General features: G+C 46.6%; 1 protein-coding gene across 3 annotated transcripts in view; it reads right to left on the bottom strand.

Annotated features, from left to right (window-relative positions):
- The window catches only part of SLC4A4 (solute carrier family 4 member 4), a 175,386-nt gene that overhangs the window by 43,468 nt on the left and 117,138 nt on the right, over window positions 1-14,780 (bottom strand). For all 3 annotated transcript variants that reach the window (XM_032224275.1, XM_032224276.1, XM_032224274.1), the window contains exons 9-14: window positions 13,270-13,357; window positions 10,474-10,628; window positions 9,058-9,171; window positions 8,056-8,230; window positions 4,927-5,060; window positions 4,310-4,581 (exon numbers count right to left, since the gene is read on the bottom strand). In XM_032224275.1, the coding sequence (XP_032080166.1) occupies window positions 4,310-4,581; window positions 4,927-5,060; window positions 8,056-8,230; window positions 9,058-9,171; window positions 10,474-10,628; window positions 13,270-13,357 (938 nt within the window). The remainder of the gene's footprint in view (window positions 1-4,309; window positions 4,582-4,926; window positions 5,061-8,055; window positions 8,231-9,057; window positions 9,172-10,473; window positions 10,629-13,269; window positions 13,358-14,780) is intronic.

The raw sequence follows: 14,780 nt of genomic DNA on the forward strand, positions 1-14,780 counted from the left end.
ATACCGGGGGTAGATACACACACACACACACACACACACACACACACACACACACACACACACCTATCAGAGATGATATTCAGCAGGTTCTGATCAGTTCTGGTGAAACGGTAGCGGAAGTTTTGACTAGTTCAGAGAACCAGCAAATACCACTCTCTGGTTGGCCTCGCCCCCATCTATTTGTTGCCTCCGGAGTCCCAGCTGATCAGCTGGGTGAGAACAGAGCTGGAAAGCAGGTTAGTGGAGTGGGGAAAGGAATGGGGATTTTTGCAGTATCCTTTTGCTGCCACGCCCACCAAGCCAAGCCACACCGACCCAGTCAAGCCACACCCACCAAGCCATGCCCACAGAACTGGTGGTAAAAAAAAATTCGAATCCCACCACTGATACATATATACATACATCCGAAGTGGATTCCTACCAGTTCGGACCAGTTCGGCCGAGTAGGTAATAACTCGGCCTACCGCGGGCCCCCCCCCCCGAACCGCCGTTCTATCGGCGGCGGCACCATCTTGATTTTTGGTTCTGCGCATGCACAGAACAATCTTCATTGCAGAAATTTAATTTTTCTCTCTCTCTTTTTTAATGTTGTGCGCATGCGCAGAGCTTTTTAGGTGCAAATGCATCTTGCTCGCCTGTGCCATATTTTTTGCACGCCGAACCGGCAGTAACGCCAGCAGCAACACACCCCAGGTATGTATGTATACATGCATGCAGCCCTCCCGGGCTCTATTTTTATTGGGAGAGGCACTGCGGGCCAGTCCTTTGGTTTCCAGGACAGCCCCGCAGGCCAGATCTAAGCACCCCATGGGCTGCATCCAGTCCCCAGGCCTTGAGTTAAACAACCCTGCTCTTCCGGACTAAGATTTCACTAGGTGCCAATCAGTGGTGGGTTTCAAATTTTTTTAGAACCTCTTCTGTAGGTGTGGCTTGCTTTGTGGGAGTGGCTTGCCAGCCATGTGACCAGGTGGGAGTGGCTTGGCAGTCATGTGACTGGGTAGGCGTGGCCAACTTGTAAAATGTGGTGAAACTCACTTAACAACGCTCTTGCTTAGCAACCAAAATGTTGGCTCAGGAACTCTGGCATTTGAAGCATGCAAGTCTTAAAGCTGTCAAGTTACAAGACCCTTGCACCCCTAACCCTTTAGAAAAAAACCCCAGGGGTGTTCAGACTTGACAGCTTTAAGACTTTAAGGCTTAGATAGGACTCTTAGAGGTGGGCGGGGCAATTGGTGAGCCAGCCAATCAGTGAGTGGTGGGCGGGGCAAGCGTGGTGCGGATGGGCAGGGGGAGGGAGCTGGAACCGGTTCTAAAAGGCACAGTACATTTGTGGAACCTCTTCTATAGAAGAGGTTAGAACTGGCAGGAACCCACCCCTGGTGCCAACACAAAATGATGTCCTCCATAGGGGCGCTGGTGAGAAGCCCTTCCAGGTGGCCCTGAAGTTATCTGGAAGGCTGAATGGGCCTCCTTGGCATGTAATCATAATTGAAAAGCACCTAGCAAAGTCAACTCGGGCAACAGGTAGGGTTCAGAAGAGGACATTGGCTCATCTTTCTTTTGGGCAGGAGGCCAGATGCTCAAGGTTTCTTTTTTGCGCCTCTGCCAAAGTCTGACTCACCTCAACTTAACAGCAATTATCCGATCAACTGTGCAACGTTATTTAAATTTTGTTGTTTGTAACCCTATTTTTTTTTCCAACCACAAGATTCATTTTAAGGCTGAGAAGACGACTTTTTATGCCCACTTGTGGGTTTTTAAAAAGATTTGTCAATATTTTACGGCATGCAATTGGCGGGCTCCAGATTCCTAGGACTTCAACTCCCACCATCCCCAGCCCTCTTATCTTTTCTTTCTCAGCGGAAACCTATATCACGAACTACTCCTCCAACCACTACTTCTGAATTACAATATATATCTCCATTTTAAATCTCTACGATGAGACACTAAAGAGCAATTTTCTTACAAAAGGTCTGTAGCTTATTTTAAGAAGAGTTTATCCCAGGCCACAGGTATTTGCCTAATGAAGCTCGAACATAGCAGTAATGCGAGAAGGATCTTGGAGGACAACCAGCTAAATATGAGCCAGCAGTGTGGGGCGGCAGCCAAAAAAGCCAATGCAATCCTAAGCTGCATTAACAGAGGGATACAATCAAGATCAAGGGAGGTACTAATACCACTCTATAAAGCCTTAGTAAGGCCATACCTAGAGTATTGCATGCAGTTTTGGTCACCACACTATAAAATGATGTTGAGACTCTAGAAGGAGTGCAGAGAAGAGCAACCAAGATGATTAGGGGACTGGAGGCTAAAACATACGAAGAACGGTTGCAGGAACTGGGCCTGGCTAGTCTAGTGAAGAGAAGGACCAGGGGAGACAGGATAGCAGTGTTCCAATATTTGAGGGGCTGTGGCAGAGAGGAGGGGGTTCAAGCTATTTTCCAAAGCACTTGAAGGCCAGACAAGGAACAATGGATAGAAACTGAACAAGGAATGATTCAACCTAGAAATAAGGAGAAATTTTCTGACAGTGGTTGAACAATCAACCAATGGGGCAGAAGTTGCCTTCGGAAGTTGTGGGAGGAGGCTTTTGCTGGAAACAATCTGTTCCTTCGGTCATTTCAAGAGTGGAGAGTTCTGTTTGTGACTATAAGAGACTCTGTGCCAAGTTTTGCCTTGCCCTGCGTTTGGAAACTAGTTATTTGGCAGCTCTCCAAGCGAGATAAGGGTCGTGTGGATAAACATTCCTCTGAAAGACTGTTTGCTCAGCCTTGCTGGCTGTGAACGAAAGGAATTCACAGTTGTGTAAATAAAAGAGGTTTTGTCGGGACCACACTTTTTAAAGACGCTTGGGTCAGAACAGACATTGCTGTAGAAGCTACATAAGGGGATTGAAGAGACTCAAATAGCACACAATTGTTTCCATGGAAGCAAAGACCACGCTTGTTAAAAAATAATGGAATGTCCCAGGTGGAGTAAGGATGTGCTCAGCTAAAGGCCACACTTAGCTATGGGGGCACAATTCACCCTTTGGGGCCTACAAATGGAATCTAATGGAACAAGGATGAAAATTTGGTACCTGAGACTTTTGTCTGGAGGGATGATAGCCTGGGTACTTCGAACCAGGGAAGCAAGACTCCAGTTTTTTTGTTAGAATTTAATAAAGTACCGTATTTTTCAGAGTATAAGACGCTCCGAAGTATAAGACGCGTCTAGTTTTTGGGGAGGAAAACGGGGGGGGGGGGGGAATCTGCCTCTGCCTCCCAGCAATTTGCCTCCTTGCAACAAACAGCAAAGAGTACAGACAATGTACACTGTTTGTAGTGTTACATTTCAGACTATACTTGTACAGATGCTGCTAAAATTGATGTGGCTTTCTGGAAGTATGTGCTGTTTAAAAGAGGATACAATAGCACTGGGCCTCTTCAGACCAAGCATTTGTTTTAAAAAGCTTCTTCGTGTTGCTAAGCTGTCTAGAACAATAATAAAGCAGTCTTTAAAAAATAAGTCTAATGATTTGAACATTCTATAGGCATTTATAGTTATTGATTTACCTCCTTGCAGCAAAGAGCCTGATTAGCACAAGAAAAAAAATATATCTGCCTCTGTCTCCCAGCAATTTGTCTCTGTGCAGCAAACAGCAAGTTTCACTTTCAATTCCAGCATGGGCCTCCCGATCAGGGATTGCTACAGCCTATCGCAGCCTTCGCAAACCCCATATTCCCATTTCCTGCAAGGAGGAAAAATGCTGGGAGGCAGAGGCCAAAGGGTGGGGGCCGGTGGGTGGGCAGCAGAAGTGGGTTCCTACCAGTTCGCACCTATTCAGTAGAACCGGTTCGTCAAATCTACCGAACCGGTTAGAAGAGATTCCCACCAGTGGACCCAGAAAGCAGGCCACACCTACAGAAGAGCTTCCAAAAATTTTTTGAAACCCACCACTGGCAAGGATCTTGTAACTTGACAGCTTTAAGACTTGCATGCTTCAATGCCAGAGTTTCTGAATAGCTACTTGGACTGACCTAAGTACTAATTCATAATTTCATATCCGGTCACATGGGCGGCAAGCCACTCCCATCCGGTCACATGGGTGGCAAGCCACTCCCATAAAGGAGGCCACACCCACAGAGTAGGTTCCAACAATTTTTGAAACCCACCACTGGTGGGCAGGGCTACATTCGGTATATAAGGAGCACCCAAATTTTCACCTTCTTTTAGGGGGGGGGGGGGGAAGGTGCGTCTTATACTCCGAAAAGTATAGTAAATTGTTCATGAGGAATTCAAACAATGCAACAAAGTTTTACACCCTTACCTGGATCTGGTGGTACGCAGGTACAGGAATAACGTGTAATGTCGTTCACTTTAAAATGGGAATTGATGGGATAATAATCGGCGAGTTTGATCATCTTCTTGAAGGCATCGTAGATGAAGATGAAGCTGATCAGAGAGGAGAAGCCTTCTTCCGTGAACCGGGTGAAGTACTGAACTAAGAAGCTGGCATCGGTAGCAACCAAGATCAGACACAGGAAGGCCGACCACAAGCCAATCCAGAGACGGAACTCCAGATAATCAAAGCCATTGTCTCTGCAAAGGAAGAAGTTGAGTGAGATTGAGAGTAAAGAAAGTAAAAGAGGGGGAGATAGCATACCCCTATTTAAATGGTAGTGTTGTAGCCCACCAGTGGCCAGCGGAGATGGCAGCAGATTCGGGCAGTGAGGAGGTTGGGGAGGAATATGGGCCAGTCCTGGAGTGTGGGGAAGGCTCTGAGGTGGGCTCTGTGTCGGAGGCAGAGAGGGGACCAGAGCCATATGCCATTTATCAGCTGCCTTCGGCCAAATTTCTAGAGGACACTTCTGGAATAGGCTTCTGCACATTTCTCTATCTGAAGCCCCCATGATTATTACCAGCCCCTCTTCCTTTCAGACTTACTTGCTAAAGTTGAATAAAAGTCGTTCAAAGACCAAGACGGGTCCAGTGCTGCTCAGAATAATAAGTGGCTGACCGGCAAATAGACAAAAAATGGCTCCTGTAACGGCTGTGCCCAGAAAGCTTTCCAACACACCCTAGATGCAAAAAAGAAACCAAGGAAATACATTCATGTCATTAAGTAATGGGAGCTCACTCTGTTATGCGGCGCTGGGGATTCAAACCACCAAATTGCCGACCTTCTGATTGACAAGCTGAGCGTCTTAGCCACTGAGTCCCGTATTCTCCATAGTGTCATCCAAATTTTGGGAATAGATATTCCCAAATATACCTGCGAGACCACCTACTGCCACCGGTAGCCTCCCACCGTCCAGTGCGATCCCACAGAGTTGGCCTCCTCAGGGTGCCGTCGGCCAGACAGTATCAGCTAGCGACCCCCAGGGGGAGAGCCTTCTCTGTGGGAGCGCCTTCCCTCTGGAATGATCTGCCCCCGGAGCTTCGTATAATCCCAGACCTCCGATCCTTCCGACGTGCCCTAAAAAGTTGGCTTTTCCAGCAAGCCAGCCTGGCCTGAACAAAACAAAATTAATTATTGATCACTGTTAATTTTAATTCGATTTTTTAAAAAAAATGTCATTGTCAATTTTAATTGGGTTTGGGATATTCTATTTAATTATTTTTTTAACTTCTGTATTATGTGTTTCTTTTAATGTTGTACGCCGCCCTGAGTCCTTGGGAGAAGGGCAGCATATAAATCTAATAAACCTAAACCGATATGCCCAGTTACATTTCACTTATTTGTAGGAAACCAATCACAAATTTCCTTTAAAGATTGAATTGCACTTTCCTTTCTTTTCTGAAAGCTCCTCTTTTTAATCATTTCCCCTCTATTTTTATCCCTGTAGTTATTTTTGACTTTTATGATTCATACTTATTGTGTTTATTCAGTAGCCTCTGGGGCGTTTACATCAAAACACAGGACTGGGACTCTGTCTATAAATAAACAGATAAATCTAGCCCTCGGTTCAAACCATTTAACCTATTCCCTACCCAGAAGGAAGATGGTTTTCTTGGAAGCACTAAACCTTGATTCAAGCTACCCCCACAAGCCAAAACCTCTTGCATCACTACCAAATATCCTCTCCATCCTCATGAGCCAAAACACTGGACAAACAATAAGTCCTTCTGAACCATTGCAGATTATTAGCGCATAAGCAACAAAATACCAAGAACGCTAACACTGCTTCTCAGATAGACATTCTTATTTGCAGAGATAAAAAATGGTACATCTCAGGATTTAGTGGTACTGTGTTGTCCCATCAATATATATAAAAACGTGTGTGTATGTTCCACCATAACTCTGGAATGTCAACCAAACTTGGTACACAGATGACTTACCCTCTGGAAACAAATACTGTGTGGGTAAGACAACCCTAACCCCCCACCCCCCCTGCCGGGTGCGTGTTCTGTTAAGATACAGCCTGTTGTGCCTTAAAATGGCTTCTACTGTACAGAGCTGTGGAGTTGCCATTGTAACGACTTCACAATACTCCACAACGGGACTCCTTCTGGGGATTGGAAATTGTGGCAACGTTCATGGAAGGAGGGTTGGAATAAATAAATACCCGGGCAGCCCTAAGTTATCAGCTAGTATATTATTATTATTATCCCTCTACAGCAGTGACGGCGAACCTTTTTCTAAAAGTGTACCAAAACCCTGTATGCGTGCGCCATCATGCGCACGCGCCCACCCATCAGCGCGAGTGACCTCCCACCTGCGCGTGCATGAGCCTGCACGAGTGACTCCCTCCCCACCAGTGCATGTGTGAGCCCTCCCCAGGCTCCGGAGACGTTCCTGAAGCCTGGGGAAGTCGAAAAACAGGCCCCAACGGGCCAAATGGAAGTTTGGAAATGAACTTCCGGTTGGGCCATTGGGCCTGTTTTTCTCCCTCTCTATGCTCTGGAGGCTTTCCTGAAGCCTGGGGAGGGCAAAAACAGCCTCCCCCGGGCCTCCAGAAAGGCCCCAAATCAGCTGGCTGGCGTGCACATGCGCGCCAGAGCCAGAGGCTGCCATGCTGGCACGGTTCCACCACAAAACCGCGTTCGACTAAAGCGCGCTCGACGAAACCGCGTAGCTGACGTCATCAACAGGGTGACAACAGCACGGAGACAGAAGCACGCTGTAAACGCTAAACCTAAAATTAACCCCTAAACCTAAACCTAACCCCCCCCTAAACCTAATCCTAAACCTAACCCTAAACCTAACCCTTAACCTAACCCTTAACCTAACCCTAAACCTAACCCTTAACCTAACCCTAAACCTAACCCTAACCCTTAACCTAACCCTAAACCTAACCCTTAACCTAACCCTTAACCTAACCCTAAACCTAACCCTAAACCTAACCCTTAACCTAACCCTAAACCTAACCCTAAACCTAACCCTTACCTTAAGTTGAATCGGCTTGCTTTCAAAGCGCTATTTAAAGCGCCCTTCTTTCTCCGCGCTCGCTGTTGTCGCCGTTGATGACATCAGCGACGCGGTTTAATCGGGCGCGGCTTAGTCAAGCACGGTTTTGTCGTGCCACGTGCTGGCACATATGGCTCCATGTGCCACCTGTGGCAGGCATGCCATAGGCTCGTCATCCTGGCTCTAGAGATTCTCTGGAGCAAAAGGATGATAGAACGACAGTAGACCTGTATACGATTCCTTTTAAAATGAAAACAGAGAGACTACCGATGGTCAGTTTACCACATGAAGTGGGGGAGTTTTCTCTGTCGCTGGATGCCTTCCAGAGAAGTTGGATGGACTTGTTAGCCTGAGGTGAGAGAGAAACTTTCTGCCTGGGCTGCTGGCACTCCTAATAAAGCAATCATCGATTTAACTACAGAGAGTTTGTCGTGTTTGGGAAGCTGGGTCAGCAAATGGCTCGGTTGGCGGGAGCAATGGATGGAAGCTCTTCCTGTCACGCGGCTCAGACTCTCGGGGTTTCGAACGGCCAAGCAGTCGACCACTGAATGGGTCCTCCGACTCAGCGTCCTGACCATGCGAGCCACCCCAGGCCCTTGTCGTGTGGGATGAGGCTTCGGAAGCCAAGGCGCATTTGCCCAATTCCATCCTGCTCCTGGACCCACCTGCATGTTTTCGGTCGCATCTCCCAGCAGGCCTCCGAAAGTGATGGCGTTGGTGACCGTCCCCAGGTAAATGAAGAGAATAGCCGAGAGGGCTTGGATGTTGAAGGCATCGTAGAAGTCGCTGGCAAAGAAAGGGGCCTTCCGCTTGATGTCTTTGATTAAACCTCCAAAAAATCTAAGAAGAAGAAGAAGAAGAAGAGGAGGAGGAGGAGGAGGAGGAGGAAGAGGAGGAGGAGGAAGAGGAAGAAGAAGTGTCACAATGACATTAGCCCATGCGGCGGAGAGCTTGAAAACAGCATCCCAAAACATAACTCGAGGGCTGTTGTAATGGCTTCCCCCAAGAAGGATGTGAGTTAAAACTATCTGTTTGTTGTTTTTTTGTTTGTTGTTTATTCGATTTATATGCCGCCCTTCTCCCAAAGGACTCAGGGCAGCGTACAACATTAAAAAAAAAAACCACATATTACAAAAGTTAAAAAGGAAATTAAATAAAGTATCCAAAAACATGGCAGCAGATTCAGAGAGTGAGGAGGTTGGGGAGGAACCTGGGCCAGGAGTCCTGGAACCTGGGGAAGGCTCTGAGGAGGGCTCTGTGTCGGAGGCAGAGAGGGGGACAGGGCCGTCTGACAGTTATCAGCTGCCTTCAGAGTCAGACATCAGTGAGGCAGAAGAACAGCTGGAGCCTGTTCCCAGTGTGCGCATGCACAGAGTTGCCAGATGAAGAGAACAGCTATAAAGAATAAGGGTCGACTTGGGAGTAAGGCCACAGGTGGACGGTGAATGGCCCCTCCCAGAGGAAATAAAAGAGGAGCAAAAGGGGAGTGGAGTTTGCAGGAGACAATTAGTTCGCTTAATTGGTTCGTGACTCTCCGAGAGGGTTTTTTGTTGGGACCAGGAGTTTGTTTCATACTCTTGAGGAGCCTAGCTCAGAACAGCGATTGGTTATAAGTTGAGGACTACCTGTGTAATACACTAGCAAAGATATTAACTTTTGTCCCTTACTTGCCAGTTCGTTGCAATTCTTCACAGTCCCCGTGACCCCCTCCTCCATTTCCTCCCTCGTGAGGGGTATCTCCATTCATCTGTACATTCTCGCCGCCTGCATACAGGATTTTCCTGGATGGACAGAATGAGAGCAGAATTGAATGTGCACATTCAAAGCAAACGTTACACAGGTTCGTGCATGCACAAGCACAAACCTTCTGTAATCTTCAGAAATTACGTTTGGTCTTAATAATATGAATTAACCTGTCCTGGGCAGAATACCAGGCTCAAACACTGGTGCATTTTAGCCATATTATTTAAAAAATGATTTAGTTAGGTTTAGCCCTCCCTGGCTTTTAATTTCCCTAACATTTGCCTTTTGGTGGTTTGTGAACTAATAAAAATTATATTTAAAAAAAACCTTGCCTTTTTTTGCACTGATGATATTACCTAGCTATCCATCCACCCTCCCTCCAGCTATCTATCTATCTATCTATCTATCTATCTATCTATCTATCTATCTATCTATCTATCTATCATCTATCTATCTATCTATCTATCTATTTATCTATCTATTATCTATCTATCTTCATCATCATCTATCTAGCTATATTTGTCTGTCTATCCATCTATCTCATCATCCTCATCTATCATCTCTCTAGCTATCATCCATCCATCCATACCTACCTACCTACCTACCTACCTACCTACCTACCTACCTACCTACCTATCATCTATCTATCTATCTATCTATCTATCTATCTATCTATCTATCTATCTATCTATCTATCTATCTATCATCTATCTATCTATCTATCTATCTATCATCTATCTATCTATCTATCTATCATCTATCTATCTATCTATCATCTATCTATGCAGCTATCCATTTTCCCTCCCTCCCTCCATCTATCCATCCATCCTCCCTCCCTCCATCCTCCATCTATCCATCCATCCTCCATCCCCCCTCCCTCCCTCCCTCCCTCCATCCTCCCTCCATGTATCAATCTATCCTCCCTCCCTCCATCCTCCCTCCATCTATCCCTACCTCCCTCCCTCAATCCTCCATCTATCCATCCATCCTCCATCCCCCCTCCCTCCCTCCCTCCCTCCATCCATCCTCCCTCCATGTATCAATCTATCCTCCCTCCCTCCTCCCTCCATCTATCCCTACCTCCCTCCTCTCTCCTCCCTCCCTCCATCTATCCATCCAGCCATCCTCCCTCCCTCCTCCCTCCATCTATCCATCCAGCCATCCTCCCTCCCTCCATCTATCCATCCAGCCATCCTCCCTCCCTCCATCTATCCATCCATCTATCCATCCATCCATCCTCCCACCCTCCATTCTCCATCTATCCCTCCATCCTCCCTCCCTCCATCTATCCATCCATCCATCCATCTGTCCATCCATCACACGGGATAGAACCCCATTACCTTTTGTCAGAAGACGGAAGGGACTTGGGGGGCTCTATCCTTATGGCAGGATCCCACTCCCCAGGGGGAAGCACAATAACTTCGTCCAGGAATTCATCAATCCCAGCGATCAAATCCTGCCTGTCTTTGGCTTTGTAGGCGATGTCGTGGAAGACCTATAAAGGGAGGAATGAAGAAGAGATCAGATGAAGCAGAAGACAAAAGGCCACCTAGACACTTTTTTTTTTCAGAGATATATGCAACTATAGTCACCCTATTTAGGTAACACCCTTCTATTTGTCCAGATAAAGCCTTCCCTATTGATAAAGAGCTATTTGCAACTCAAGCTTAAAATGAAGGGTCCCTAGCACTGTCTGAGCTTGGTTCTTTTCTTCCAGACATTTCATTGCCCAACTAGGTAACATCATCAGTGTTAGAGTAAGGAGTGGGGTTTGTTTTCAATTTATATTCCTGACAGGACAGGAGACTATTCCTGACAGGGCAAAGCTATGGCACACGTGCCACAGGTGCCACATGGAGCTCTCTCCGCAGGCACGCGAGCCGTCACCCAGCTCAGCTACACCGCCCATGCGCCTCCTGCCAGCCAGCTGATTCTAGGGTCTCTACTGCGCAAGCGGGAAATGCGCAGGGGGTTGCATGCACATGCATGGGGGCAGGGGTTTGCGCATGCATGTGTGGGAATGGGGGAGTGTGGAGGGTTGTGTGTGTGCATGCGCAGGGGGCGGGGCTTATTGCATTATGGGTGTTGGCGTGCACCCGCGCGCCCTCACATGCACAAACAATTTCAGGACAGGAGGAGGAAAAGGGTTAGCTATCCCTGGACTGGAATATAAATTGAGAGCAAGCCCCATTCCTTGCTGATGATGTTACTTCGTTTGGGTGATGAAACATCTACAAGAAAACAGCCAAGCTCAGAGAGCACCGAGGGCCTCTCAAGCCTTCAGTAGCTACTCCGACCAATAGTCTTCCAAGTTTGGAGAAATGGAGACTTCCCATTACTTGCCACATGAGCGTTTGAACTCAACATAGCAATAGCAATAGCAATAGCAGTTAGTCTTATATACCGCTTCATAGGGCTTTCAGCCCTCTCTAAGTGGTTTACAGAGTCAGCATATTGCCCCCAACAACAATCCGGGTCCTCATTTTACCCACCTCGGAAGGATGGTAAGGCTGAGTCGACCTTGAGCCGGTGAGATTAGAACCGCTGAACTGCAGATAGCAGCCAGCTGAAGTGGCCTGCAGTACTGCACCTTAACCACTGCGCCACCTCAGCCTCCTGCTGTCTCAGGCCATATCCAATCCGCCAAAGCTCTTTTCTTTTTGGCCCCAAGGAACTCCCTTCGACTACGCCACCAGGTTTCCTACGTACAGATGAGTGTTTTGTAAGGGCGTGTGAAGGCAGGTGTGGGGTGGCTCCAGAGAAGGGGAGCCACCACTGAGAAGGCGTCAAGGAAATAAATTTGCCTGCAGTTTCTTCCCCTCCCTACAAAGTGATCACATTCAAACTCCACGGAAGAGATCTTTGGGGGAAATCCCCACAAGCAAAAGCTGATGTCGTAACTCCTCTGAGTTGGGAGTGAGTCAATGGCTTGGCAGGTGTGAATATTCCACTGTTGTCTGTACGATCATTGTCCCACCCACCCCCACTGCCCATATTACAAATGAAGCCAAGATCAAGCCAAGACCTAAAGAACTGAGTGAATGCAGTATAAAGACTAAAAACTCTTAAAGATCCAGGGATCAACTCTTCACACTTCCCAAAAGTAGAATAGAGTGGAGTAGGAATAGGACCAAATGCGATGGGATGGGGTGGGATGGGATGGAATAGGAATGGGAATGGGAATAGGAATAGGAATAGGAATATAATAGAGTAGAGTAGAGTAGAGTAGAATAGAATAGAAATAGAATAGAAATAGAATAGAAATAGAATAGAAATAGAATAGTATAGAAATAGAGTAGAATAGAATACAATGGAGTAGAAATAGAATAGATATAGAATAGAAATAGAATAGAAATAGAATAGGAATAGAATAGAAATAGAATAGAAATAGAATAGAAATAGAATAGAAATAGAATATAGAATAGAAATAGAATAGAAATAGAATAGAATAGAATAGAATAGAAATAGAATAGAAATAGAATAGAATAGAAATAGAATAGAATAGAATAGAATAGAATAGAATAGAATTAGAATAGAATAGAAATAGAAATAAAATAGAATAGAATAGAAATACAACAGAGTATTACAAGCCATGGAATAGGTGGTATAATTGGCTTGAAAAGAGATGTAAAATCAGTGTATAATGAATACATAGAAGATATAATAAAAGGAAATGGTATGTATTAAGAGAGTAATGGAGGTGTAAATGTTGTATATATTATATAAATGAGTAAATATGAAATAAGGAGGTATATGTATAAAGCAGTAGGCTTTAGAATGGAAAATTCGAAATCAGGGGAAAAAATACTGATAACTGAAAGCTGTAAGAGTGTAATTCTGACTTTAATGTTTAAAAAATGTTGAATATTTTTTTTTAAAAAAAGAATAAAACAGAACAGAATAAGAATAAAACAGAGCAGAACAGAAGAGATCTGGAAGGGACCTCGGAGGTCTTCTAGTCCAGCCCCCTGCTCAAGCAGGAGAACCGATACGGTTTCAGATAAGTAACTATCTAGTCTATTCTTAAAAAACCTCCAGTGATGGAACGGCTACAATTTCTGAAGGAAAGCATTAAAAGAGTAGCACATTGTGGCCTCGGGGGAGACGACAAGCATATCAGCACAAGAGGAAATTACCTCATCCGACATCAGAGTGGCAATGGATCGGCCGATTTCGTGGTAGGATTTTGCTTTGCCCTTCGGGCCCAGCAAAATGAACAGGAACCTGAAAACCGGGAAGAAAACCGGCGTTACTATCATGTGCAAATCCATGTACATGTTTTTTTTTTCATGGAGAATGTTTACTTAATCAAATACAAAGAAAAATGGAGGGAATGGTGAGATAAGAGAAGGCCTGGCCTCCAGACGCATAATGGAGGGAGAATAGAGGCTCACAAGCGGCGGTCCTGAAATTCTCAGGCGGTAAAGTAGACAGAGTAAGATTTGTACTCGCAAGATTCTGTTCATACCGTGTTTCCTCGAAAATACGACCTGGCCTGAAACTAAGGCCTTGCCACATTTTTCGGGTGGGGAAAAATATAAGCCCACGCCCGAAAATAAGCCCCCTGGACAACCCCCTCCGCCTCCGGCCAGGCAAAGCACCACTCACCGACATAGCGGTATCCCAAAGGCGCTAAGCAATGGGAGCGGGGGGGGGGGAAAGGCGCTCACATTGCTTGTCGCCTGCGGGATACCGCTAGGTAGGGGAGTGGCGTTCTGCTTGGCCGGTATGAGGAGTTGTCAGGCAGCTGCTCCCTTGGAAGCGGGCTCCCAAAGAGCCTCAGGGGAGAAGCAGCCATGAGATTACCACGCTCACGAGCAGCTGCCCGGCAAACTCCCTCTCCAGCCAGGCAGAACGCCATTCTGACCTAGGGGGTATCCCTAAGGCACCAAGCCATATGGCGCTCTGCCCGCCCCCCAGCTCCCGCGGCTTAGCACATTAGGGATACCCCATAGGTCAGTGCATGGAGCTCTGCCCAGCTGGAGATGGGGGTTGCGCGAGCGCCTGTTCCACTCCAGCAAGCATGCCTCCCAGCCTCACCATGCCCTGGCTCAGCTCTCCCTGCAGGGCCGGGGCACTGTTGCCGCCACCGCCGTGCTCCAAGCATAACTTCTTCTCCGGCTTCCAAACTCCAAAACTCGGCTGCCAAGTCTTCCAGCAACAGCCGCGCTAGGAGTGTACTCTATGGTTGTGGAAGGCTGCCGGATAGAGAGTCTTCCAGACACAGAGTCTTCCGGACAGAGTGTCTTCCGGACAGAGAGTCTTCCAGCAGCCAGCCCATACAGCCCAAGCCATATTTTGTGGGTCACACGATATAATCGTGCAATGAATAGAATTATCTCATCTGGCTGGGTTTCCTGACTGATCTACCTGCAAAGGCTGACAGTTTGGTGACGGGAAATGATTTCAAAGATTTTTTTTTTGTCTCCCAAAACTCCGCCCCCTTCATCAAAATGGCTGTGCATAGCTTTTAGGAGGCTTTCAGAGAGCTCCTGGGGGCTGGGGAGGGCAGAAATGAGCGAAAAACAGCCTGTTCCCCCCCCCCCAAGCGCCAGCAGCACTCTATAAACTTCTAAAGGTTATCCATGCCCCCTTTTTTTGAAAAAAAAAAAGGCCCATTTTTGCAAAAAAACGGCCGTTTTTGAGA

Source organism: Thamnophis elegans, chromosome 9, assembly GCF_009769535.1.
Source record: "Thamnophis elegans isolate rThaEle1 chromosome 9, rThaEle1.pri, whole genome shotgun sequence".
Classification (NCBI taxonomy): domain Eukaryota; kingdom Metazoa; phylum Chordata; class Lepidosauria; order Squamata; family Colubridae; genus Thamnophis; species Thamnophis elegans.